Below are 24426 nucleotides of genomic sequence, written 5' to 3'. Positions count from 1 at the left end.
GTGTGTGTGTGTGTGTGTATGTATGTGTGTGTGTGTGAGAGAGAGAGAGAGAGAGAGAGAGAGAGAGAGAAAGAGAGAGAGAGTTGGACATATCATTAGGGAAATTGTTTCTCCAGTGTGAGTCAAACGTCTCGGTGCAGCAGTGTCACTCCAGAGAAGGTCATCCATGAGAAGGACACAACTGGATACACTCAGCTCACTATCGGGCAGGCATAATGGGAAAATGGGAGGGAGGGTTGGTATGAACTTTGCGTGTGTGTGTGTGAGAGAGAGAGAGACTCGTGCGTGCGTGTCTGTATGTGTGTTCACTGGGCCTGGAGCCAAACTAGCTCGGGACGTTTTTAGTCATTTGACCCACCCGACCTCAAAGTGTCATAAGTGAGCAGAGATAGGGATGAAGCCATGTTATTTTATGGGCCAATCTTAGCCCGGGACATAATCGTGACAGGTCCAGTAACCATGACTCTTCACTTTCACTCAAGGGAAGGAGCGAGGGAAAGTAGGGAATCCAGGAAATAGAAAGTTCTAGTGCCTCCATGGCCAAGAAACAAAGACAGCAGATAAGCTGGGACGGCCCTACCAGTGTAGATATCTATCTGATGCAGTGATTTTGTAAATATAGTTGTTTCAGTACTCTGAAAAGCTCAGCTCTGTTGCAGTCTTTCTCTTCCTTCTTTCTCCCTCTTTCTTTTCTTTTTGCCTATTTTTCACGGCCACTACCGTGTCAGCACTGTTCACTGTATTTGATGAATCGACAGAAAACTGCAAGCTATGACCTCAAAATCTATGGATGAGTGCCCACTAATAGTCAAATTTGTATTGTAAACTAAGGGATACCGCTGAGTTTGCAGTGTCTTGCTGCTATTAGTAACCCTGTCATGGTCTTCGGCAGGATTACAACCCAATAGATGAAGTGTGAAAACACGAGCACTATTGTCAGGTGAGAGAAGGGTTAGTGAAATGCTTTTTTTTTTTAAATATAATGCTGATTTTTCACTACTGACAAGTTCACAATCTGAGGAGAAAAAGCTTGTACCCAACAGCAGCAAGCAGCAATCTAAGCATCTGCAAAACAAGCACGTCTCAAGCAGGAAAACTGTGTTCTCCACAGACTAAAAAAGCTAAATTGATTGCCTCCATATAATGGGGGGCATATAATAAAAAGTAATTCATAGAATAAAACAGTTTCAAATTATGTTGATCAAGTGAGAATTATAATTCAGATAATTAATCTGTTGCTGGTGCTTTATCGGAGTGGTGATTTGTATTGATAAAAACCCCTCTATCGGCTCAGCTCTAAGCCAGTTTGTACCTTTCAGGGCTGCACACAGCACTGACAACATTAGTTTCTGAAGTTCTGAAAATGTAGGAAATTAAATCTTGAAGTGTGTGCTATTCAATACAGCACAGACCCTGGGGGAAAATTATAGAGCTTGCCACAGGTTAGAAGGAAAAAAGACACATTTTCCAGTGCTCTGTACAGATTATTGTTTACAGCATGCAGCGTCAGCAAATAGGGGAAATATATGTGCTGTAGATATCCCTTAGGAAGCAAGTTCCCTGGTTTACTAGTACCCCATTGGCTTTAAGCACAATAGATGAGTACTCTTGTTATCAGGACACAAACACAATTCAGCCAAAGCATCCTGTCACTCTCCCGGTAACAAGATAAATGCTTGTTACCCTCTTAAAGCACCAAGATAAAACACCCCAGCTGGTATCCATGTTCGAACACCTCTCATTTAGGCTTGTTGAGTCTGCTGCTGCTAACAGACACCGCAATCACAGCCTCGCTGAAAATACACACAGGTCTGGAGTTCACAAATCTCCAGGGAGTCATGTTTAATTCATGAGAGAACCTAAAATGAGTCAGAAAGCGAGACCTTGCAACCCCTTTAATGTATTCAGTGAGGTTTTTCAGAAGCTTTGTGTGTGTCCCACGCATCTCTGCTGTCCGTCTGTCTGTTTTTTTCCCTGCTCAGATGCCTGTCACGTCACTCTGCCCTTTGCTTTGGACCATCAATGTCAACACTACATTCCTGTGTGGATCTGATTTGTGACGTGGTCCTCTCACTTCTCCACTCTCGCCTTTGCATTCCCTCTCCTCACTTGTCAGCGATCAAATAGAGTAACATCAAAGACAGATGACAAAGAAATGTCAGATGTTGTTAAGGTCAGGAACCAGCGGCAAAAGTAATTTACCCATATTCTTTTGCTTGGTTGGTTACAAGGCCCTTTGTATCCCTTGTTCTTTTAGTAAATTAAAAGTAGTTGATTGTCAAACAACACCCAGGGGCTCTATAAGTTAATTGCCTCTTGTGGAACTCCAAAGGTGTTGTAAGATTGCTGCTAAAATTAGGGCTTTATCTGAGGTTCCCCCCAACACACTCACACCCCCGCTCCCCTCTATAGCTGTGGATGTTATTAAATCCTGCATCATTCAGGAGACAACAAAAGTGTTCCTTTTCTACTTCTCCTGTCACTTTGGACCTAACATAACAGATGTTTAAAAATACCTGTTTCGGCATACAACTAAGGAGAAGAGAAATAATCTTTAAAATACCATCACACATAATGTAGACTGTCAGCACTTCACCTATTCGCTCCACTGGAGCTAAAAACAACCACAAAGATAATATGTAATGCTCATTTTACATTAGATTAAATGTAAAGTAAAAGAAGCAATTGAATTTCCTATGACAGTAAGTGTTTATTTCTCTGCCTGCTTCTGATTAAAAAAGCAATCACTGCCTCTGATGCGAAGCATGCTTTGTCCATGGAGGAGCAGTCTCTTTGTATATAGAGAGTTGTGTTTCTGTATCTGTGTGCACATGTGTGTCTGTATGCGGGCACATGAAGCTGAAGCAACTGGCAATGCTGGCAATGACGAGCTTGCTCTTTGGGAAAATGATGCAGTTAAAAATGCTGCAGCTGAGGCTGCTTCATTGTACGGGCAAAGTAGCCAACAGTGTACACTGGGTCATCTCCCATGTGATGTTAACAGATAATCCCTTAGTTAGGTCTTTTAGCAATGAAAATGCTGTAACTTTATCACCTCAGTTTATTCTATTTGTATAGTGTATACAGTATACTGGGGACAAAATATGGCATTTTATGTATTTTGTATCCTCATATTACCTCTTCAAATACAATTTTATATTTGAGCATTTCTGTATTTATACTTAGTTTAGTATCAGTTAGGGGTGTGCCTGAATACAAATACGTTATACAGCAAAGCACAAATACTGTTTTTTTTTTTTACAAATATTTATTTTGTACAAATATTTTAAAAATGATTTGTTTTGGGAAGAAAAAAAAAAACATGTTAAATACCAGCGTGCAGGTTGGTTACACCGTTATCTCAGTGTCTCTCCTCTGCTCTGCTGTTACGTACATCAGCAGGTCTCAACAAGGGGAGTCACATCCACCTGCTGCATGATTCACATTTCCTTATTTGGACATCACTCCCAGAGTTGGGGGTGTTCGCCAGAGTTAAAGCTGAGCTACTGACACACGCAAAGTGCTCCCAAGGGACTCTCCATAACCTGTTGTTCGCCTTCTCCTTTCCACAAAGTTAGGTTGTAAAAAATAAATGAAAAGTGCAAAGCAATAGTCACCTTTGAAGTTCTTCCCTAAACATTACACGCTGTGCTGTTGCTGTGTTATGAGTGTATAAATAAGTAGAGGTCTGGTTGTGGATTTGCAATGCACTTGGTTTTAGCTCAGTAGTCAGCGCAGTCATCTATGATCTGGGAGAGTTCTAGCCACAGTGTGGGTACCCCCTACGTAAGATAGTTTATTCATAAACACTTATTTCAACAATTTAATATCCCCAAATTAAAAGCGTAATAAAAACAAAAACTGTAATTTTACACCTATTTCCACTTTTATTTGAATACAAATACAAATATAAATAATTTTGCCGCCTCAACAAATATAGATACAAATACAAATACTGGGCCCTCTGCACATCCCTAGAATCAGTGTATTTACAGGGTAAGCTGAAAATGCATGGGCTGTTTACATAGACTGACTCCTGTTTTGAAGCCTCGAGTTTGCATTTTGACTGTCGCCATCTTGGATTTTTGGAGCCAGAAGTAACCATATTTGGACAAGAGGGTGGAGCTGACCCTAACGCTAGCTGCTAGCCTGGTTAGCACAGTGCATTTACAGTCTATGGTGGATTGTGATAATGCTAATGCTAATTTTGGCTAACAAAAAGCAAGCTTAAAACAAAATATAATTACCAGAAAAACTGAACATCAGAAACCTTAAAGGGTCTTTTAGTACAACTGAACACCACCAAAATGTTACAATTAATTTTCATGACCTGAAAACACACTGAAATAGCAACAACTATGCCTATACTCCTATTCTAATCTGGGGTTATGATACATTACGTACATAACTAATGTTATAGCTGTGGTAGTGACTTGTCAATCACAAGGTAGCCACACCCTAAATCATACACTGCTTTATCGTCTATTTTACTTTAAATTGGGCCACAATTTACAAAATGAGCATCATGCTGTATTGAAGAAGACCTGAAACTAGCGATTGAGACCATAAACACATTAGGAAAGTGTTTACTGAGGTAATAAATCAAGTGAGAAGTAGGGTCATTTTCCCATAGACTTCTATACAATCTTACTTCTTTTTGGAGCCAGTGCAGTTGCCCCCAGCTGGCCATTAGAAAGAATGCAGATTTAAGGCACTTCCACATTGGCTTCACTTTTCAGATCCTGAGCCACCCACTTGTCTTTTTATTAGTTGTTGTTCACCAGTATACACAATAATGCAGGCTGATTTACTGCATGAGGTGTGCTCTCTGGTGGCACAGTTGATTTGAACACAGTTTAACTGACAGTGAAATCATGGGAGTTGTATTGATAACATTTGGAAATGGTTCCCATTTGATAGATGAATTTATCTTTTACAGAATGTCAATGTGGAAATTATTCAGTTTTAAAATCCTAGTTAAAATTTACTTATTTGTCCATTCCAGTAGTGAAGTGCACACCACCAGATACCACCATGATACCAGAAACCTTCCCCGTCTTCCCCAGTTCAGAGTTGGCATGAAGAAATTGTGAAGCTAACATATCCTATGATCTGGTAGGGTGGTTATTAGATTACAACACTGTCTTGAGAAATTGTGTTTATATACTAATTTGTAACAGCAAATACATTTTGAGAGAAACTCAGTGTCGCTCATATTATGTTTTTTTATCCACATAATGACAAAATACTCTTAATGAACATAACTGCAAAGTCACAAAAAGTAAACTGACAACATTTATTTTTTCCTATGGCAATACATACTAACACATTTTCATGTTTATGTTTAGGCAATCATGGCCCTCGGTTAAAGTTAGGGAAAGATCATGGCTTTGGTTAAAGACTGAAAAACTCAAAAGTGACTTACAGCACAAGAAAGGATGTGTTTACTTTAACATCTCACTGAAACCCTGATTTTTCTCTTATAAAAGTGTTTTACTTTCATCCAACTTGACCTCCTACGACTTTGAATGTGGTACAAAAATGTTGTAGAAAAATGCAGCAATTAGATTTCCTTCAAAACTGATTTGGCAAAGCAAATTAGTAATGATTTAAAGGAGTACCAGGTATGTTGATGCCTTCTAGATGCCACTATGACCATCCAACTTTTTCATATATCTGATCTGACAGTGGTGAGTGTGATAGCTGTCCGGAGTGATAAATGGAATGGCACTATAGTAAAGTATATGGCATTCAGTGATTTAGAGGTAGTGGCAGCAGATGAGCAAATATCCATAATTATGAGTAAATAAATAAATCATGATATCAGCTTTGGGACAGATAACATCACCACTTTTGACTGAGAGATGCATGAGAGAGAGTCGTGTGAGAGAGCTGCTTCAGCTACTGTGCCATTAGTCCTCAGACTTAATTTTCTTGTAGATAATTGTCATTCACGCTCATGTTTTTTTGCATTGTGGTGAGTTACACAATTTAATAAAAACCTGGATATGAAAATGTAAAAATGAAACTCTCCTATACTGAAGTATGCTCTCAAACAGCAACATTTTTCACAAAGCAGAGGCTTGTGGATCTAGCATTTCATTTGCTTCCTAAAGCTGAAGTTTGGCACTAATGTTGTAACAGCCAATAACAACACAGGTTCATTTCTTGCACTTTGGTTTGCAGTGAAAGCTCCACAAAAGTGGTTGAATGGTGAAATTCTTTACATGGGCTACACTACAATTATATTTTTTGGGGTTACAAATGAGATGCCACTGCAATAATGGCAGCTTCTTTACTTCTACCCATATCCCAGAATTTGCTGAAAAAAATGTCACGTACACTAATGAGACAAAGTATTACAACCAAAACAAATGCAAATATTGTACTCTGTTGAAGATTTGACCTTTTAAAGCTCATGGTTCAAACTACCCTTGTAGATTTCCGTGGGTTCTAATTACACCAGCTAGCAAATATTGACATATTGACAAACTGAAGCAATTTAAATGACAGGTAGGAAATAATCTTCCTGGGGGGTTGCACTATATATCAACACAACATTGTTAGTGTAGATATAATGTATGTTCTTTTCAAAGAGGCTGTGTAATTTAGCTGAGGGCTGAAAGGTTGAAGGGCCCACTGGGTAAAACTTGTATATGTCTTCTGAGTGCACTGTAGCTTTGACCTTTAGTCTCTATTGCAATGGTTGATTTTAATGTCAGTGATCAATGCAATGAAGCTCATTCTGTTGTTGCAAATGCCAGCAAAATGCTTACATTGTTTTGGCTGAATTTTAAGTGCCTCAGTGATGATATACTTTCTTATGTCCCACAGGTGTTGAGCTTCAGCTGAGGATGGCAGGAGATTCTCGAGTCCTCATGGACCACAACATGGAGATAGGAGTCACGCCTGCACAGGTAAACTGCTCAGCCACCACTGGCCAAACACTGTACTAGTTACTAGTTTTCTCATAACTGTGAGAGAAAATATGTGAGAGGCATGATGTGATGAGAAAGGCGGCATGGTTGTGGGGGCCCATTGAGGGAGTAGGCCAAGAAAAAAAGATGGAGAAGATATAGAGAGATGGGAATGATTAGTAAGGACTGAGCTGTGTGTGTGAGGAAGAAAACCAGACTGATGGCTTTCAAGAATGGTGGGAATAAAGAGGATAAAAAGGCTGTTAGATATACAGTAGATATGCTGTAGTATACATACTTAATAGATCAACTAAGAGGTACAGATTATAGATCAAGCACCACATAGTGTAACCAAATCTGTTTTTCTAGCTCAGATAAGTGCATGTTTCAGTTTGCTTAGCAGTGGGAGGCAAGGAAGAGACACCTCATTCACTCCCAATAACGAGTGGTGGAGTTGCACTGGTTATCTGTCCTGATTCTTCTTATACTGTCTACTCAAGCGCAGCCGGGAAAGCTCAATGAGAGAAAACACCCACCACTTACTACTGCCATGCAGAGAGAACTAATGAATTTGTTTATGGACCATCACCCCCAGGGACTGTATTGACTACAAAGGCCAAAGATTGGGTGGCACTGCTTGTGACAACTTCATTCATCACTCAATTAGCCCCAGCCCAAAGTGTGAAAATGAATGGACCTATTTTGTCTGTCTTTCATTTGAAAGCTGTGTAGTAGTGATTAACAACAATTTAAATAGCTGAACATTCACTGATTTTGTCAGTGGAAAGTTTGAATCTAAAAAATGGGGTTGACTGGCTGTGTTTCGACTCTACATTTGATCCAATATCTCTGAGCACAGTTGGTCATAAGGGAGCCCGCTGACATTTAGTGAATGCATTGTCATCAAGCCACTAATTGCAATGCCGGTCAATAAGCATTGTCTTTCAATTCTTCTTTGTCAAAACGTTCCTTAAACAGAGATCACTTCAAATCAATATCTGAAAATTCAATACACGCAGGCCCAGCCGAACGTGCATGCACACAGGACAGCAGTGAAACAGCACCTGACATCTCAATGAAACTCTCCTATCTTGAATAAACCTGTCTGACAGATTTTATTATCTGGGTGCTACAGTCGAAGGCGCTGAGAGGATATTGTGGTGCCTTTAGATTATGTCCTTCCCCGGCTGAACTGTGAGAGTGATCGTGTTTGTGATAGAGCAGAAGAGCAGTCAGTGCAAGCACAAAAGGACATAACTTTCCTGGTGAGGTGAGCATGACCCTCGAGAGAGACGGATCACAGGTGTCCGATTAGCAGTGAGAGATTCAGAGGGCACAGAAGCTGTTTTCGTGCCTCAACACAATGCATTTCAATTATCAACTCAGATTGGAAAGTGTCAGTGTGCTGCCAACATGTCCTTGGTCTTTTTGAAAGGTGCCTTGCAACTGTGTCCTACGGTGTGTGTCTTTCCGTCTGAATCTATGCATGGATCTGTCCAAAAAGAGGGCAGAGCAACTGGGCAAATGCTATGCAGTCCTGGGAGCAATCTATTTCCAGGCTGTGTGACAGTCATTGTCTTTTGTATCCCTAAATGTTCTCAACCCATGCAAAACATCAAATATTTAAATCCTGTGTGTACAATATTTGAAAGCCTGTTTCTTGACAAGTGCAATATATGTGGCTAGGCACATGTCTCTCTTTTTAAGGATGCTATAAGCGTCTATTGGGGGAGGATGGAGGATGTGCTGCCAATGTCCCATAGGGTGCGAGGGGAGGGAACACAGGGGACAGGGAGGGAGGCAGGGCACAGCTGTGGAGCCAGATCGCCTCACTGGAGCTGGGCCAACATTGACAAAGACCTGGGAGTCCTTGTGCTCTTGTTGTGTCCTTACCCTCTCTTTTTCCCTGTATATACACATACATCCACTGACACCTACAATGTCATTGTGGAGCAGCATGGAGCAGCAACTGTGTAACAGCTTTTAATTTTATTTGCCTCCCCTCCAGCAGCACAGAGCAGTGTGGTTCTGCAAAGGCTACAAGAAAATCACATAAAAAAAGGTTATCCTCCAGTAAAAACACGTTATAGCTTTAGAAAAAAAATATTTATGGAAAGAAATTAGTGTGGCCATTGTGAAAAAACTTCAATTGCTTCTGTTCTCTCTCTCTCCCTTTCTTTCTGTCTTTGTTTGTTTACTTTCTTTCACTCTCTTTTTCCCCTTACTTTGCCTCTCTCTATCTGTCTTTCCTCTTCCACATAGGTGAAGAAGCTTCCCAAACACTTGCGGGAGGCTCAGATCTCAACAGAGCGAACCCACTTGATTTCCGACCCGGCGAAGAAGCCGCGTCAGCGATATGTGCAGAAGGATGGCAAGTGCAACGTTCATCACGGAAATGTGCAAGAGACCTACCGTTACCTCAGTGACTTGTTCACAACACTGGTGGACCTACGCTGGCGTCTTAGTCTCTTTATTTTCACCTTGGTCTATGTAGTCAACTGGCTTTTCTTTGGCTTTCTGTGGTGGTTGATTGCACTCATCCGTGGGGATCTGGTGCACGGTGACGAGGAGGGCTGGACCCCCTGTGTGGAGAACCTCAACAGTTTTGTCTCAGCCTTCCTCTTCTCCATTGAAACAGAGACCACCATCGGGTACGGTTATCGTGTAATCACAGAAAAATGCCCTGAAGGTATCATACTGCTTTTGGTGCAGGCCATTTTGGGTTCCATTGTTAACGCCATGATGGTGGGCTGCATGTTTGTCAAGATCTCACAGCCAAAGAACCGTGCCGAGACCCTCATGTTCTCGCACAAAGCTGTCATATCAGTGCGAGACAACAAGATGTGCCTGATGTTTCGGGTTGGTGACCTGAGGAACTCTCACATCGTGGAGGCCTCGATCCGGGCAAAGCTGATCCGCTCGCAGCAGACCAAGGAGGGGGAGTTCATCCCACTCAACCAGACTGACATCAACATCGGCTTTGACACGGGAGACGACCGCCTCTTCTTGGTGTCACCGCTCATCATCTCTCACGAGATCAACGAGAAGAGCCCCTTTTGGGAGATGTCACTGGCGCAAATGGAGAAGGAGGAGTTCGAGATCGTGGTTATCCTCGAGGGCATGGTGGAGGCCACAGGTATGAAGGGGGGTAGATGGTCAAGGGAGGAGGAAAGAGAGGGAGAGAGGTGAAATGAGAGAATATGGATGATAGACAGATGGATAGATGAATTGTTGGATGCAGGAGGTGAGCTGAGTGGGAAGGATGATGGAAAGACAGAGGAGGCTCATAGGGAAAGAGGCATTGCTTAAAAGAGAGGAGGGGCAGGAGTGAGTACCTTGAAATGCTGCAGATAGGAAAAGATAATAATGTAATGGATGAAAACAGAGAGAGACTAACATTAACAAATAATTGACTCTCTAAGTAAGACATAAATAATATTAATGCATTTCAGCTTAAAGTTAGCACAGGTTTTGATGAAGTTTTTATTATTTTAATGATGTCATAACCGCTGACAATGTGTTTGAGGAAGTATTTGTTATTTCAACTGAGGCAGATAACTGTCTACTACAACTGCCTTGCAAATGTTTCTTTGTACTTACTGCTGCCCGCATTTCCACTGTTGCTACTTCAAGGTTATGTCTTTGATATTGTTTATTTCAAAATGAATGAAGTGTAGCTACCCACACTGCTGGTCTATGTTTTGTGTAAAGGCCACGCGGTCCCGGAAATTGCTCCAGGCTAGTTACATTTACAAGGCAGACATGACCAGGTGTTTCTGTAAAGTTCCACAAAACTCCTATTTCCCAAGGCAAGACTGTCGAGGCTGAAAAAGAAAAATGTAGCATCTTCAGCTCAACAATCAAAATGAGATAACAGCAGGTTATTATGACCGTGTTTCATTCATGGGATTATCAAAAACACTCAATTTATGATATTTAAAGCTAGTGTTTTGTCATCTTTGAAGAACCTTATATGAAACATCAATCCCCTTATTATTCATCATTATAATGTGATGAATACAGACCTTTACAGCATGATGGCCCACCGCTAGCTGTTAATTTGCTGTTCTAATGTGTTTTCTGTGGGGTATTGGCTAAAGCAGGTATTGTTTATATGCCTAAGCTCCGTTGTTTATTGGCCTTTGTTCAAGGACTAATTATAATACACTCATTTTAAATACAATGCATTATACATGTTACTAATTTACTTTATTGGATATCATCATACTTTGCATCAATAAATGAGACACACTGGTTGATTAGGAGCATTTAGTCTCATGGACACACAATTGTTGTTTTAAAAAAATGTACAAACCGCAGAGCTCCCTAATGTGATCAGGCATGGCTTTGCATGCATCTGAACAATTCTGCTCTATTTCATTTTTGATTTCTCTATTTATTAAATTTTTTCTCCAAAGCACCATCATGCTTCCTGCTCACGCTGCTGGATACTTGACTCAGGCATTAAATCACCTCTCGCTTCACCGGCAGAGACCATGGCATCATGCAGGGGTTATGTCATCATCATCCTTGACCGCTAGGCAACAGACCAATCTGACCATTCACTGTCCCTACCCCCGCTTCTTTCCCCAGTTAACCTTAATAAGACTTGTTAAACAGGTTGCAGAGTGTAAGCCTGGGAATTCAAGTGCACTAATGTTATTTTTACCCATTTTGCACCCATTTTGAGTTTTTGCAATCATGACACTTCAAATTTTGCCGTCAGCTTTATATAAATACTTGCAGTACTGCATTTGACACTCATGCTGAAGTCAGGATGGTATTAACTCAAAACCACATGTTTGAGTTTGACTAAAGCCTGTAAAAAGAACTTTTTTTCGATAATAAGTGTCTTTTTAAATGAAGTATAAGATCATAGCTGAATAGGCATCTCACTTGCTATTTGAAATTGATGAATCGCCATTTCAGAGTAATTATGCATCAATCAATGCAAGGCCAGTGCTGTGGTACAAAATACTATTTATCTGATCCCATATAAAAGCTTATTACTACTAGTAACAATAGTAGTAATGCCAGGGTAGAGATACAGTAAAAACATCTCATTTACTAAATTATTTCTTAAAAAGTTTTAGAACATACATTTATGGCCCCATATCAAGCAACTAATGATTTCATGAACTCAATCCAGTTGAGAAAGATTGAAATCAGCATCTGATGATGTCCATAAATTGTTCAGGCATACTCTGTAGAGTAAAAACTCTTGAGTAAAATATTTACCACATGGATGGATGCTGTCACAGACTTTGGTAGTGACAGATAAGTGGGTGCGAAATGGCTTCATTTTCTCCTTAATGGCCAGCCATCACTTGTTTCCTCCATTGACAACCACCCGGTTTTTAGCATAATTGTGAGTCAGGCTCTGAAAATCACTAACAGCATTTGCTTTTCAGGCACTCCCACTGCATTTGAGATAAAACGTAAAACATGATAACACAAAGAATATTGTGCCTTCCCACTTGATGACACTGCATAATTGCACTAATGAAAATAAATAAAATAGAGAGAACATGCAATTAACTCAATTATATTCTCTAAGTTAATAAACAGAATGAAAGAATGTCACAGCACAATACATTTATCCAATTAAGGGTCTGATTCACATTTTTTCAATATATTGAAAATATATTAATCTATATAATTGAGGCCCATAAAACAACATGAAATCATGAACATCTAAATTAAGCTAACCTGACTATCACACTTAGTTATTGGCTATCATTTTCTAGGTTAACAATAGGTGATTCAAACGAATGGTAGACTTCCAACACAATGACCGCAACACCAACATCTTCACTGTAGTTGGAACATTATTCGCCTTAACTCTAGAAGCTGCTAAACGTGACAATGTGCAGAGAGCTACAGATAAATATTTCTGTTTTTCCTCACTTATTTTATTTATTAATCCAAATGTACATTTTATCTTATTTCCACTTTACTTTATTCACAAGGGTAGTTTGTGCCCAGTGGCACAGTGTTGTTTTTTTTTTTTTTTTTAATTAAATCTTACTCTTAGTAAACATGTGTAAATGATCAGGCATTGGTTAGATAGAAAAGTTGTCACCTGTGGGTGCCTAAGCAGCAACCAGCTGTCCCCAAAATAACAGCAAAGAGATCCCTTCATGGCCTTTAGGTGTTTATGTACCTTTTCTGTGTATTTTTAATACATAGTCGAAGAGTATTCACTCATAAAACTACCCATTGAACAAATTGTCTTTGGCAACCCATGGCAAGAAGTTGTTCTATAAAGATAACCAAGCTAACATATTGCGCCAAACAAAAAGTGATTTTGCTGCAGTTTACTGTAACATTTCTGGTACTTGTACTTCTGTGCCAGAGGCGCAGTCATGTGCGTCAGTGTTGCTGACAACAAACCTTGTTTTCCATATTGAAGTGTCTGAAGATAGCAGGTTTAAGACTGCTGATTGTCCTCTGATTTCCTTTACAGTAAATTATTTATATATAAAATAAGGCCTGCTTCATACCGTTTCTCAGAATCCAGAAAGCATCTTGCATCAATATTAAACAAGAGTGTCTGCACTCATGTTTTTGGTTCAATACTTTCCAGGAAAATCCAGAAAAACAAATACCTGTGGCAGGGCCCAAAAGTAAGTTTTAGAAATAGTTACTAGTAGTGGTTTGTCCTAAGCATTAAAATGGGTACTGCCATACTGTAATTCAAGTCTGGGCTAGCTGGTGAGTTGACAACAGATATAACTGCTGAAAAGCTGTTACAAAAATGTTTGTTTTTGAAGTTATTTAAAGCAAGGGCACACTATCATTGATGCAACACAACCAGAACCAGGCCCAGCCAATGTAGTCCAGTTACAGAGTACAGTTCTAGAAGTTTCAGACCTCCATTTCAGGACCTGTAATCCAGTCTAAACTGCTGAATCCTTTGGAAAGGAAAGTAACAGCAGCAGCAGCAGTTTAGAACTGCAGATTTAAACTGGATTTATACTCGACGTAAAGGGTTAACGGCACTCCTGTTGTAGATAAAGACTGTCCTCCCAAAAAGCCATTTCAGCAAGTGCCCCAAAACGACATGTTTATGTTCAAGGGACAAAGCCCTCTAGTGGCTATAGGAATTATGGTTCTTTTGCGTCAGGAGCAAAGGAGGAAATGAGGTGACATTATAATAAAACAATAAAGTCAGCTGAGGGAGGAGGTGAGGTGGTTGGATGCGTCAACACAACGTCAGACTTTAACACAGGAGATCCTTTTTCCAACCGACATTTGTTACTTTTAACCATGACTGCTGTCGCTCCCTGACCTCAACCACAAGGTTATTATTGTAACCATGTCGATGAAGGTCCTCTAACCTTAAAGAAGTAGTCATTTTAAACTCCAACCACACTCTTTCCCTAAACCAAACCAAGGTTGTGCCTAATTCTAACCAAACCATAACCATAGCATTGTAACACCAGAAACTGATTTTTAGACAGTGATTTGTAACAGTTTTGGAAGGCACAGGAAAATTATAATTATGAAAATTATAATAATTAGCACGATCACCACACTTGTCAGGTATAACATAAGTGATCAGGCTGTATTGTGCTTTAATTATATTCCCCACAGCTCTAAGTTTTGTTTGTTTGTTTTTTTGTTTGTTTGTTTTCTTACAACTAAAGCCAGCAAAATGTATGTTTAAGGAAGGACGAGTACTCCTTTTTTTAAACGTGTCCACAGGAAAAGAAAATCTGTCCTGAGACAAGCCCGGAGCATCTTGGTCTCTGGTACTGGAATGAGTTTGAGTTGCCCTTACACAGGTTACTAAGCTTAGTCAGCACACTTTGTAGTCAGACCTGAGTGTATACATGAAGCCTTGAAGGGGAAATCAAAAGTCACCACAAAACACAAGGGAAAACTAAAAATGAGTAAAAGAACACAGAACACAAGATTAACTGTAGTCATACAAATTATTATTAGCTTTTTATTGAATTGAGACCCGATAATGTTCTCTCAACTTACTGTATAAACATGATTTCTTTTGACATAAACCACATCAATAATCTACAACAAATGAATGGGAATAAGTCACAGTTTAGGTGTTTTCTAAGACAAAATTATGGAAATATATATGTTTAAAATGTGTGCAATAGTATTTTTCTCAACATATTTTTTAATAGCAAGATTAATAGGCAAGATTAATGAAAGTAATTTAGTCAAAAGAACACTACATGAATTTGGCATCTAGGCTTTGACCTCATCAGTACCTGCAAAGATACACCAAACTCAGCAGAGAATGGTAAGTGACGACAATGACCTTCCACGCAGGGTAGACTCAGAGTTTACAGGTGGATACTGGGATGGAGGTGGGGCTACATGAAAAGCACTAGCAGCATGTGATTGCAGTGGTTAGACCTGCAATGACGCTCTGACATTTTGACGTGCCAAAGCATATAAAGAGCAGGTGTAAGTAATAACATTAACAATGGCCATTTTCCATTTGGGTGTGCCGGTATGATAGTAAGCACAATACCTAAATGGAAAGCAGCCAAATTACACCTGTGTTTGACAAAGATAACGCGGGTGCTTTTAAATGCTTTATCCTGTTCACTATATTTGGGTTGAGACATGTTCTGGTCTGCTCTTATTGTTTAGATGATGCTAAGATGTGTTTTCATTTGCATGCTGTGGAAATCCTCAACTTCAGCTTTTGTAATGCAAGAAGCAACAAAATTTACATGATCCCTTTCAAGACATCCATGTTTGCTTTTGTTGCTTTTTCACTGTAGGTCTCTTGGAGAACCACAGTTCAACATAATAATATATTAGAAGACAGTAATATATGAATATATGTGTCCAAAATGTGAAACAGTGACCATGGTACAGCCCTGTACTTTACATAATAAAAAATTAATGTAACACAGTAGGTAACAGAATGCAGAAGCTGTTTTCACGGTATGTCTACATGGCAGTGGGTGGTGTGTTCATGTGCTGCCAAACATCATTGCATCAATTGCATCACAAGCTTTTTTGTGCAGGAATTCAAATCCAAAATTCCAACAAAAAGCAACGATTGTCATTAAAAGAATAATATAAATGTAGTAACCTCATCTGTTTCAATGGCTGCCATTCATCCGCTAACTGTCAAGTCTTGAAGCATATGAACACATCACAGCACAAATGTCCTCTACACACACAGTACACTTTTTCAGCCAAATGTAAAAAACAAAAAAAAACATAGTTGTTTTCAAAAAAGATGCAAGACAAAAAAGCCAGTTCACTTTTCTGGAGCCAAGAGCTTACTGTAGCAGTACAGGAAAAAGAGAGACATTATCATACATTATTTGTTTATGCTGATAGTGATAAATTGAGAGTGTGTCTTCAATTACGGAAAGTCTGTAGTGTCCCTCGTAGTGTCTGAAAATCTGTTTGTGTGTCTAAGTGTGTGTGTGTGTGTGTGTGTGTGTGTGTGTGTGTGTGTGTGTGTGTGTGTGTGTGTGTGTGGAGGATGGAGAATAGTACTTAACTGTTTGTATTTGTGAATTGATTCAGTCACTTGAACAGGTTGTTCATTTTAATCACAATAATCAACATGCCTGTGCATCATCAAAATACTGTAGCATTGCCTGTGAAAAGTCTCAGTCATCCTGTTCATAAGACATTTCAATGTCAAAGGCAGCTGGACTCTTGGATTTAGTCCACCTGAGTAACATCCTAAATATAATAATTAAAATTGTATGCAGCATCTTTTAAATGCTAATATGACAAGATACTAATAGATCCTCACAAGTATTTTTAATGTATTTGGACTGCAAAGTATTAGCTAAACTAGGAATTTAAAACCAACACATCAAACATTGTGCCAACAACCTTAACAGACACTATAGAAAACCCATCTCATTAGAAACCGAAAGACACTATATTGTCTTTGATGATAGTCACAGAAATAACAAACATTTCACAAGTTAAAAGTGGAAACTAGGCCACTCATTTCCAGAGGGAAAGCTGAATAAAAGGTGCAAAAGCCCCTCCTCTCACGGTGACACTAGACACCATATCAATGTGGCATCTACATCTATTTTAGAGCACATGCTTAATGTTATTGGGGATGTTATGCATTCATAGGGAAACAACACATTGCATAACTCAACAGCTGGGTGAGTTAAAATTAGTATCCAAGATGAGTCGGATGTTTTCAGTTTAAAATGATACTACACCCAAAACTGTCTTTTGAGTATCAAACAATTGCCTTCTGAAGGCTTGAAAGGTGACCGTAAAAAGTTGCTGCTATGGTTAGCTTGTGACCATGTTCCTGAGGAAGAGCCTAATTAACCAAATTCTATACACCTGTGTGATAAACAAAAAGCTGTGGGGGAGAAAAAAAGAAATAAATGAGTGTGCTTCACTGAAACAAGTGTGATAAACTTTTTAAAACTTTTTATGTCCATGAAGAATGCTTCAGAATGTAAGCTAGTTAGTGATGAGTCTGCTAGCGAAGGTAATGATATTGTAACCCTTCTATAAGCACAGGTAAAGCCCTCTACTGGACTCTATGAGTAATACTCTCCTCCAATCACGTGCACACAATCGCTCACTGAAATTTGCATAGAAATTTGCATAGCAGGCCAATCAGGACGCACCTACCGATAACGTGTGTCCCACACAGTAAAAAAGGCAGCACCTCGCTGTCGCTCACCATCCAAAACCACTTAAGCAGATGGCATAGGAGCAGCAGGGTCCATAGGAAGAGGGCTCCACCTGTGCTTATAGAACTAGGCTTACAATATTGTAACCTCCATTCTATCTCACACAGGCTCCGCCCTCCACTGGACTCTATTGGTACAGTAGGTGGAGACCAATGAATGTCACAACATTGTCATGACATGTCATCAGACTGCCCCACTGAGCCTGACTGGCTATAGGTTAATCACCGCAGCCCTCCTACTACTTTATAATAATCCCAGCCACTTAAGCAGATCAGTAGGAGGCCCAACCCAGTCCAGTTAAAATGTATATCACGGCCCAACGTCACAGGGGTCACAGATCATACAACAAAAACCCTGCACACCCAATTCCCTGAGTCATCATGGAGTATGGGAGAATGCAGGCGCATATTGCCTGGGGGGTGGGGGGGTCAGGTGTACTACAGCTGACACTCACACCACCCTTTTCACAAGTCCTGAGAGCATGGACCTTGAAAAGGAGCCGGTCATGTCCAAGAGATAGAAGCTTATGAACGGACAAAGCATAGACCAAGACTCTGCCGTGCATATGTCTTTGACACTCACCCCACTAAATAAGGCTATTAACGCTGCTACACCATGTGTGGAATGCACTCGGACCACAGTGGGGGGGTCCTTGCCTGCCTACCTGCAAGCTTGGGGAATGCACTCACAAAGCCAACTAGCTAGGTACTTCTTGAATAGGGCTTTACTGGCCACTCCCTCTCCACAGCATATGAACAGCTGTTCAGTGCACCAAAAGAGGGCTGTGCTTTCAACATAACATGCCAACGCACGTACTGGGCACATTAGATGCAACTTTGCCTCCCTGATGTCCCCATGGGGTGGAGGACAAAATGCCTCTAACTGAATAGTTCTCAACCTAAACAATCTCCTTATGTTCTTGGGAACAAAGGAGGGGTTTGGTCTGAGAGTAGCACCACTGTGGTCTGTGGTCTGCACCACTTGTGCAGACAGACCAGCCTGCATCAGCCTGTCCCAGGACAGGAGCAAAAACCTGGAGAAGTTGGCCCAATGTGGGCAGCATGCCTATCGCGCCCGCCTCCTGGGATAGAGCCCCCTACACTTGGGGAATGGACCAGGGCTGGGCCACCAACATCTGGGTCATCTCTGTGAACCATGACACTGAACGGTGTTCCAGAGATATCAGGATGACTAACAGTTGGTCTTGTCTCACTCTCTCCAGCAGAGGAGGAATGACACAAAGAAGAGGAAAGGCGTAAAGCAGCTTGGCCATGTCGCATGAGCAACGCATCCACCCCCAGGGGTGGATCATCTTGTGGCATCAGGGAGAACCAGAGTGGTCAATGGATGTTTTTTCTGTTCTCCCAAACCGGTTCCAAATCTGCTGCACCACCTCAGGGTACAGCACCCACTCCCCAGATAGCAAAACTGCTGTGGTCCAGTTCCGGCCCACACCCAACATTTTCAGCACTCTCATCCGGCCCGCATGGAATGATGGCACTTGGGCTGTCCACTCCTGTTTCCCAGATCTGGGCCACAAGCAGACTGTATGTCAACCAAGAACAAACCAGATAAACCAGAACTGGCCCACATCTAGAATACACATACCTGAGAGCACCGCATCTTTACCAAAAAAGTACTGGAGAACCAAGAGCACTGCCTGACGTTCGAGTAAGTTGATGTGTCAGTTTTCCCTTGAAGGCCATACGCCACCTATCGCTCCCCCAACCTGTCAGGGACGCATCTGTGAACACCGCTATGTAAGAGGTCACTCGACCCAGCCATCAATAGATGCTGTGGGGAACTGCAATAATGCCTCTTACACTGATGGGGGAACGTTCACCAAGCTGTGCTTGTGCCTCATGGGATCCAAGCACAGGCTGGCTAACCACCTTTGCAGGCAGCGCATGTGCAGGAACCCCAGTGGAATGACTGGATTGCCCATTGTCTGTCTGTGTTCCAACAGAATGGCCTGCAGACTGACCGAGTCGCAGATAGTCTGCCTGCTGGCATGGCTGGGGAGCGCTCTTCTTCCAGTTCATGGCGAAATCTAATCAGGTTAGGTGCAGCACCAACTTGACTGTGTGGAAAATGGCCCATTCCTTGGACATGACCATGACAATGAGGTCATCTAAGTAAAAGAAGACCCTCATGTCCTGGTTATGCAGCGGCTGCAGCGCTGCGTCCACACACTTGCTGAATGTGCAGGGAGCCAGAGAGTACCTAAACAGTAGTCTGTTGTACTCATAGGCTATCCCCTGAAAGGCAAAATGCAGGAACTTCTTGTGTTTCAGCGCCACCTTGAGGTGGAAATAAGCATCTTTCAGGTCGATGGCGGTGAACGAGTTGCCTGGTTGAGTCAGTTCCAGCAATTTCCTGATGGTTAGGATGCAGAACGTTGTTCAGGCTATACATTGGTCCAGAATTTAATCCAAAATGGGTCCGAAGCCTCCCATTTTCTTGGGAACCAGGAAGTACACAGAGTAAAACTCCATCTCTCTGTCATGAATGGGAACGATCAAGAGCCTGTTTCAGTAACAGGTCCTGGATCTCCTTGGAGAGAGAATCTGTCTCCTCTTGAGAGGATAGATTTATCTCCTTGATGCCTGAGAACGGAGGAGGAACATGGTAGAACTGGATTGAATGGTCCAGTCTCAGTGTTTTATCCATCCACTCTGATAATGCGTAAGTGTGATGCCATTCCTCATAAAACTGTGTCAGAGGACAGGCAACCAGCTGGGGGCCAGCAGCCAGGGAGTTGTGACATTCCAATTCAGCCCTCTAAGTTGCCATACCTTCCATAAACGGAAAATTGGCCCTTGGGCAGCAGGTATCGAAAGGGTCGAACCAACGAAGCAGTCCGTGAACGCATCACTGTCGGCTGCCTCAACACGGCATTAGATACTGTGTCACTGCACCCATCACCGTCTGTATTTCCCACAGAAATAACCTGAGGGGAGCGGAGCAGACTTGATGAAGAGTTCAATGCTGAGCTTTTTTCAGCTAGCACAGCCTGCAGCTGAATGAGGCCAACCGCCATCTGCTTCCCTGAGAGAGGGAAGAGAGGCAGGGGCGCCAGCTGAGTAAGTGCTTCCTGCATTACGCTGACTCTGAGACGCTATCATCCCAGCATCACAGAGGGCTGGAGAGGTGGAAGAGGGGAGTATGGAGGATTGTGCTCTTTGGTGGAAAATGTAATTTGTTTTTATTAAAACATTTTCAACAACAGGCACATAACAGCATACATGAACATGAACAGTGGTGGGAAGGGGCAGTGAACTCCACCGGAACATCTGGGAGGAGCCCTACATGTTTTGCCACCATGGCCATAACCTCCAGGAAATCATGGCGAACTGAAGTCGGTGGTGGATTTCCAAAGGTCAGCAATGTTGCAGACACAGATGAAAAGTTGTCTCACCCTCGTTGTGGAGATCAATCTCGAGCTCTCGTTCCCATTTGTCACAGTGAAGTGAGACGTCACATAGCCGAAAGTGGTCCCACCGTTGCCAGCGTTGAGTCGAAGAAAGTGCCCAGCAGTGCATGCAGGGCAGTGGCTGCATCATGCCGCTTTCTGCGTGGTCTCGTCCAAGGCACTCATTGCCAAAGAGATGCCCGGCGGCGGAGGCAATGAGACAGGTAGGAACAAGCATGGAGTGGCGACTCCATCTGCAGAGAAGCAAGATCAGTGAGGTAATTTCGCCGTCGCTGAAATGAGAAGGATGGGAGCTGCTGCCTTCTATACTGCGTGGGACACACGTTACCGAGGCACGTCCTGATTTACCAGCGATTGTGTGTGTGTAATTGGAAGAGAGTATTACCCATAGCGTCAAGTAGAGGTCTGTCCTCTACTGGACTCTATGGGTAATACTCTGGGTAATAGCCTGTGTGAGACAGAACTGATAATGAGAGCATCTATTGTTCCCACTGAATTTATAAGTAACAATGGACTGCCTCATTTGTGAATTATGTGTTTTGTAATTCCCGTTTCTTATATCTTATTTTTGTCTGTATCACAGTAAGCCATTCGCTGCATGGCTACCTATAGCTCAGTTTCTCCACAAATAGAGCTTTCACAGCAGAGATTTTATCATCACAGGAAAGCACAGGCGTAATTAATAATGTTATTAACGACTACATTCCATTTCATTGAGACAGTTTCAGGGCTCTGGTATCATGCATGCATGGCATGCTGGCTCACTGAAATGGCTCACTGGGACACTGAATGGAACTGAACCATCATTCATGTTATTAACTACACCTGTGATTTTGCTGCCATGAAAAAATGTCTATTAATCTTACACATACAAATCAACACTGCCCATAAAGACCATTGTGCAATGCCTAAAAATCCATATATAAAACTCTAGCAATGCATAACTGTGGTTAATGAGAAAAACTTAAAATTACAGTAAAGTTGTGGCTTTAGCATTTATCCTTCAAGGCTGAGCCTTTCTCTTTTTCCATTTCAAAAGCAAATGCAGTTGCTGCAAAGTCTGGCATGCCAAATGTGTTGTTTTTTTTCCTGACTTGCTTGTTGGCACAATCGCACACCAGTAAATGAATATTGGCACTGTTATGCCAGTCAGTTGTGTGTAAATTCAACTGTGTGTATTTTATCAGCCAAACAAATTAACAAAAAAACTTTCTATTTAGATCAGTGGCATTTCAAAAACTTTTGCTTTCACAAAAACAATGGAGGTTTAGAGGTAACATGGTACAGGTTACGGGGCTTTTCTGTGTGCAGTTTCTGTATAAGCATGAATAATTAACTGATGCTGTCTCTCTTTCTCCCCACACCTCTTTCCATCTCTGTGTGTGTTTGTTTACCTGTCCACTCTGATTGTGTGTGTACTTGCCTCTTTTCAAACCTTGTGTATGTGTGCTACATCTGGATGTTTTGTGCTTGTTTGTCTGTGTGTGTATGTGGATACATACGCCTATCCATACCTGTAACAGGGATGACATGTCAGGCACGAAGTTCCTACCTGGACACTGAGGTGCTTTGGGGCTACCGCTTCACACCGGTCCTCTCTCTGGAGAAGGGCTTCTACGAGGTAGACTACAACAACTTCCACGATGTCTACGAGACCAACACGCCCACCTGCAGCGCCAAGGAGCTAGCTGCTAAGCTTCGGGACGAGCCTCTATTGCCTCAGCTTTCACTCCTCAGCCCCGAACCCAAATTGCATACTTTTGACCCCCTAGACCGCCTGTCCAAACCGGACCCACTAAGCCAGGATGAGGACAAAGAGGAGAGAGAATCAGGGGGTGACAGAGGAGAGACCAATGGCTCAGCTGCTGCTTTAGAGGAGCCACCCCTTGCTGATGGACTGCCTGACTGATTAGCCACATCAGCTAAAAGCCCAGGAGAGACTGGACAAGAGGACTGGACAATAAAATGCTTCATTTAGTCAATGGCCAGCTTGTTCCATTGCAATGTTTGGAGAGACAAGGCATCTTTCTCCAGCCCCCGGCTCATGCAATACTCCTCTACTAGAGTGTCAATCTATAGTATAGATTGGTTTTGTAGACACGTAAGTACACATACACAGACACACACGTACGGTATCTATATCTACACTTAAAGGTTGGTGGTTCAGATTGTCTTTTTATAATCGTAACGACCACTTAACTGCTATACCAGCTCAAGTTGTATAACATAAACCTGAGCTGAAACCGGTAGCCATGACAGAGTACCATGGGCTTATCATGGATACTCCAATATTCTCATTTTAGAGTGTGTTAATTCAGCTTCATTTGAGCAAAGTATAAGTCTCATAACTCAGCTAATGTGTCTGACAGCAGCTTCTGCGTGGTAATTGAACCTTGCTATTGATGATTTTCAAAAAACATGGGGGATTATTATTTCCTTTCTCTGTCAATGTTGTTATTATTCTGTGTCCCCTTCACCTGGAGGAAATATGTAAGGCTTGTAGTTTGCCTAGGACAAGACAAGATGTAGGAATTGATCCATAACATGCAATGTGTACTGGCAACCACTATCCAGTTTTCTTTTCTTTGTTGAAACCCTTCCTCATGGTTGTACTGCCAGAAATACTTTCAGTGTGTGTCTGAGTGTCTCCCCAACACACCGGGAGCCTTGACCCAAAAGAAGCCAGCGAGTACCTCATTTTATACTCATTTCAGGGTTTGAAATTAACAATAAGAATGAGGCAAATGCTGGTAAAAGCTGTATATGATACTGACTGACTATTTTGAAAATGTTGTGGCTGGTTAAAGATTTAATTCCTCTCCCTGCTTCAGTTACTAAAACATTAATTCTATGCCCTTTCCTTGATACATAAAGCACAATTTCCCAAGAGGTGACTCCACGCTGACCCAACCACACACCTAGCCACTGCTACTGGCTGATGCATGTCAGTCCTAGTTACAAGTGACATTCAAATGTAGATTCAAATATTTATATGAAATATTTATGCTCAACTGCTATTTGAAATGTTCTTGATTTTTATACACCACGCACATGAATATTTCAAATGCTCCACAAGCAAAATGAAATACTCCATGTATCCTTTAATGTTTGTTTTGTTTTTGTTTTAAATATTTAAGAGATTCAACCTTGATATTTTTCAGTCGCATAAAAGTATACCTATGATAGGAGCAGGTTTTCTGTCGAATCTTGTGAGTCTGGCCGACCCATCACCTTGAGTAATTGCCTTCTTCGTAGTTGTTTCCTCTGAACATCACCTTTAACGTTCACCTTATGATTTGAGGTCTTCGTTGTCCATGCAAACTCAGTTCAATCTGCACTTTGGCCCTGTTTCACAAACTGCCCCTGGGTCTTTTGCTTGATATAGTTTATGGCCCTTGTGACC

General features: G+C 41.5%; 1 protein-coding gene across 1 annotated transcript in view; it reads left to right on the top strand.

Moving 5' to 3' along the window:
* Positions 1–24064, top strand: part of kcnj5 (potassium inwardly rectifying channel subfamily J member 5) — a 28897-nt gene extending 4833 nt beyond the window's left edge. The window contains exons 2-4 of the mRNA XM_042413187.1: positions 6835–6917; positions 9180–10053; positions 22547–24064. Of these exons, the coding sequence (XP_042269121.1) occupies positions 6855–6917; positions 9180–10053; positions 22547–22932 (1323 nt within the window). The 5' untranslated portion in view covers positions 6835–6854 and the 3' untranslated portion in view covers positions 22933–24064. The remainder of the gene's footprint in view (positions 1–6834; positions 6918–9179; positions 10054–22546) is intronic.
* Positions 24065–24426: the final 362 nt, after the last annotated feature.

This window comes from Thunnus maccoyii, chromosome 6 (genome assembly GCF_910596095.1).
Source record: "Thunnus maccoyii chromosome 6, fThuMac1.1, whole genome shotgun sequence".
NCBI lineage: Eukaryota > Metazoa > Chordata > Actinopteri > Scombriformes > Scombridae > Thunnus > Thunnus maccoyii.
Note: the sequence above shows the minus strand (reverse complement) of the source record. Positions and strands in the feature narration are given on the sequence as shown.